Below are 4138 nucleotides of genomic sequence, written 5' to 3'. Positions count from 1 at the left end.
GTCTTATTAAGAAACATAGATCAAAATAGAAATAAAAATATTATGGAAAATAAGATGAAAAAAAGTCAAGAACCAAAAGCAAAATGTATAAATTTATTGAAAACAAAAAAAAAATACATATATCAAACATACTTGCTCCATGACATTTTATTTAAGGTACACTTAATGGATATAAAAAGTAGTAAGAAGTAAAAATTAATTTTTATATTTAGAATCAAAATGGAAATTGTATGAAGAATAATATGAAAAATTCACAAATGAAAATTCAAGTCAAAGACCATCCATCTCCGACTTTATAGTAAAAGGAAGATACTTACGTGTCTACCAAGAAAGTCCTTCAAATGAACATTGAAGCTATGACAATACAATGAAAGATTACAAAAAAATTGGATCTAATTCTCAACAAATACTCTTGATATGAAATAGCAAAACGAAAGTAATGTATCCTATAAATAAAAATGAATTCACATATCTCGATTAGTTGAATAAAGTTTTAAAATGTTGAGATGCACAAATTCATATATCTCCTGCATTTCCCGGGCAACCGGCTGCAATCAATGCCACTGTTGCAGCTGCAACATCACACTGCAAAGCTGCAATGTTCAAATGGCCACTCCACCATACCGTCATAGTAAGTAAATTACATCAGAAAAAATCAATTTACAGGCATCAAATTAGTTTACTTCATTTTCTTGTTCTGTACAGCATTGCTACAACACTAACAAATCATTGCTAGAAGGAACAAGCTTAAACTTGTGCAAAGAAAAATTTGCTGTATCCTGCCTGCCTTGCAACACAGCAGGTCACCCATGCCTTCCACTAAGCCTGAGTAGTATGTGGCATCTGTTCACCCAAATGTGCAAAATTCACAAGTATTACCAATGAGAGTAACCGGAAAGCAACAAGTGCCAATCTATTCGATATGGAAGCAGCACTTTCAATCACATGGTAAGGTCAGGATCATCTTCATAATCAAAATCTTGTTCACTTGAAGCTCTTGCTCTCTTTGCATCTCTCGATCCACCTCTACCTTTCTTTGGTTTTCCCCTATACACATGCAGGTTTTTTTAGTTCATACAAGCATGCAGTCTTTACATATTTCCAATGATTTATGGAAAGTTTCTGTAAAGTAAGCTAGTTAATTAAGATACAATAGTTGAAAACTTACTGTCCATTAGCATAAATTCCTCCACCTTTTGAACGACCAGGACCATAGTCTGATCTACCATCTGATGTAAACAGAAACACAATAAATAAACGAATTTCAAGCCAAAAAAGTAATTGAAACCTTAGCCAATATAAACTCACCATCTCGCCCGGCTGCAAGCTCTTCTGCCTATAGTAAAGTAGATAAAATGCATGTCAAGTCAGAAATAATCATTTTATGAAAAGATACTGATACTAAATAAATGGACATGAAACATTAGAATTTGGAAAAAGAAAACATAAAAGGATGATTTATTTTATGGATAGAATGTCAATAGATGGAAGGATCATGCCAGAAAAAAGATCCAGAGTGGATAGCTTAGAATTCTATGTTCACCAACTTCAAACTTCAACGCATCCTATTGCCACAAAAGATGCTATTATTTCTTGAAATGTTTAGGTTTTTATAGTCGAGTTTGAAGATTTCAAATTATGCAATGCCCAAATTTGTTAACAAGTAAGATGCTGGGCAAAATTGAAACCAAATGATAGGGCAGGACCTGACCTAAGGACATATATAACATTTGATTCCCCGTTCTAGCTGTTTAAAACAAAAACGTAGTCATATATCTGAGAGTCTAGTATAAATTTCTAATTCAAAAATTATTTCATATTTCTATAAAAGTAAGCCTCTGAAATCTTTTTTGCTTAAAATTGATCAAAACGGTATCATCAGATCAGTTTTGCCAAACTTCCTAACTGAGCTCTGCTTTGACAATTCTTTTGGCTGTGGATTAAATCAAGATAGCACAGAATCATGGATGTACTTTAGCCCAAAATGCAAGAAACAAACTCTTCCAACATGTCCTAATTACTCTTCTCTTCCCAGAAGTTGGCATGCTAATGCTTTCATTATCAAACAAAAGTACTATGTTATGACCAGGTTTTTAACAAGGATGTAATAACTGAACAGCAGATGAACTGCACAAAGATATATTTTTCCAATCCTCACAGAAAAGGTATATAGCATTCGCTAGAGCATGTTTTTTTTCTATTCCTGGTTGAAAGCATATCACTGAATATCAGAAGCGTACCGCTGGTGAGGTCACTGAAGATAATGAAAAGAGCCTATCTTCAGGCTGAAACTTTCTAGACCTCTTCAAGCTGCCATGAAGAAATTTGATTCACTAATGTCATGCAAACATCAACATGGAGCCAAACTAGGATAAAACTTATATCTCATTTGAAACACATGAACACATGCACGAACAAAAATTAAGTCATATACTCTGATACATAAAACACACGTAAATTAATCATAAGAAAATAATAATGAATAAAAAGACACACTTCATTTAGTATCCCTGCTTCTCAAGATTTTGAACAATTCTTAGTACAAAAAAAATTGGTCAGTTTCGATAACTAATGCATCCAGGCATGTCCCAGAAATGTATCAATTGATTTGGAAATATCAGGAATCAATGCAAGTTACCAAAACTATGAGTTAGTTTTTCCCAACCATCAATGAGCCCCAACAAGTATGGTGTGTGATCAAGTATATAACAGATCAATCCACTTGAAAGCACATCCGAACACTTCTTATTTTCCTTAGGGTTTAAGAAAATCAAAGATTCTGGCAGAAAATATGGATGTCATTTCTTTTCAGCAGAAATGAAATGAACCCCAGAAACTACAAGAACCGAAAGAAAAGGCTGTTTGATTATGAGAAGTCGAGATAGGGAAGAAAATCATTAGAGTCTAGAAAAAAGAGAAAGTGAGAAAATATTCATACAGTGCAGTGTTCTTCGATGATGATAAGAAACCTTCAAATCCTTTTAATACATTGCCACACTGCCCAGGGTCCTGTAAATAACTTGTCTCCATATCATAAACCTGTGTGTTAAGAAAATGTCAACAACTGCTTCCTACAAAGCACACGGAATGTTCTTTTCAGGAGCTTAACTTCACTTTGTTGTGTTATGAACTTAAGCAGGGGAATGGGGTTTGGGCATCATGGACATTCATCCAGAATGTCCATCACTACATGCCCAACATAGAATTTAAAATCATGAGTATTAAAGAGTATAAATTGCCAAGTACCAGTCAGGATGTTATACATGAACATGATATTTGTGGAGCACACGATGTGCCCGATTTTTAGGTTAAATTACACGTTACCCAATTATTGCAAACGAAATCAATCGACCAATCCAACAAAAAGCACACTTTTTTATAAGTGAAAAATAAAACAATTCATAACAAAAATCATAATTTTATAGGTACAAAAATAATAATAAATTGTAACCGTATAAAGAGACATTTTTACTCCATTCGAAACAACCAAAGGAACCCAGATGGCCACGTTGAAAAATTTACCTGCTTCTCAATGTTGCGAAGCTCCTCGTGAAGCTTGGCTCTCCTACTGAGCAGAGAAGCTAACATTGCGGACGGGTTCACCGTACCCTTTTGCCCTAAAACAGGGCATTCCGTTATAGGTTTAATAATCCCAAAAAAATTCAATTCAATTGGAGGGTGGCGGAAATATTGGGTTATTACCTTCCGATTCCATGTTCGAGAGAACCACTGAGGAATGTGAGAAACGAAGAAGATAAAAGAAACCCTAAATACCCAATTTTCGTTTTAGGGTTCACTCTGCAAGGCTATTTTCGCTTTCAGATAAATTTCTTCTCAACTTGGATGATTAACCAATCATGTTACGCCACGTCAAAAACCGTTGAGAGAGTTAAAAAACGATGTTGAGTGAACAGAAGTTGAGAAAGACACGGCGATTATATCACCGATGGATACAACTCAGGCACTTGCACTGACGGTGGAGATTTGTTGCTCCTCTATGTTAAAGTTTATTGCACTGCTATTTATTATTTATTTGATACATTTTTTAAATACTACATTGTTTTAATTATTTTAAGAAAAATAATCTATAATTTTAATATAATAAGTATTTTGTTTATTTACACTTTTATTCAAAACA

The 4138-nt window shown here is 34.0% G+C and overlaps 1 protein-coding gene across 2 annotated transcripts; it reads right to left on the bottom strand.

The window, feature by feature from the left end:
• Positions 1–449: 449 nt before the first annotated feature.
• Positions 450–3908, bottom strand: LOC137829988 (histone acetyltransferase subunit NuA4-domain protein). Of its 2 annotated transcripts, none has more exons than XM_068637043.2 (7): positions 3703–3908; positions 3523–3617; positions 2939–3039; positions 2241–2310; positions 1309–1336; positions 1169–1229; positions 450–1047 (listed from the first exon to the last, which is right to left on the bottom strand). In XM_068637043.2, exons 1-7 carry the CDS (start codon positions 3713–3715, stop codon positions 942–944), a joined length of 474 nt encoding a protein of 157 aa, XP_068493144.1. In that variant the 5' UTR covers positions 3716–3908; the 3' UTR covers positions 450–941. The 2 variants fall into 2 exon arrangements, with proteins under 2 accessions (XP_068493144.1, XP_068493145.1); XM_068637044.2 differs by having other exon boundaries at positions 3523–3609; positions 3703–3828.
• Between the last annotated feature and the right edge of the window lie 230 nt (positions 3909–4138).

Source organism: Phaseolus vulgaris, chromosome 7 (genome assembly GCF_051622355.1).
Source record: "Phaseolus vulgaris cultivar YP4 chromosome 7, ASM5162235v1, whole genome shotgun sequence".
NCBI lineage: Eukaryota > Viridiplantae > Streptophyta > Magnoliopsida > Fabales > Fabaceae > Phaseolus > Phaseolus vulgaris.
Note: the sequence above shows the minus strand (reverse complement) of the source record. Positions and strands in the feature narration are given on the sequence as shown.

Excerpts from the sequence above, each read along its gene's own strand:
- LOC137829988 (XM_068637043.2), bottom strand. Across the intron at positions 1,337-2,240 it reads CTTCAGTGACCTCACCAGCG|GCAGAAGAGCTTGCAGCCGG; the intron begins GTACGCTTCTGA and ends ACTTTACTATAG. Across the intron at positions 1,048-1,168 it reads GGAATTTATGCTAATGGACA|GGGAAAACCAAAGAAAGGTA; the intron begins GTAAGTTTTCAA and ends GCATGTGTATAG.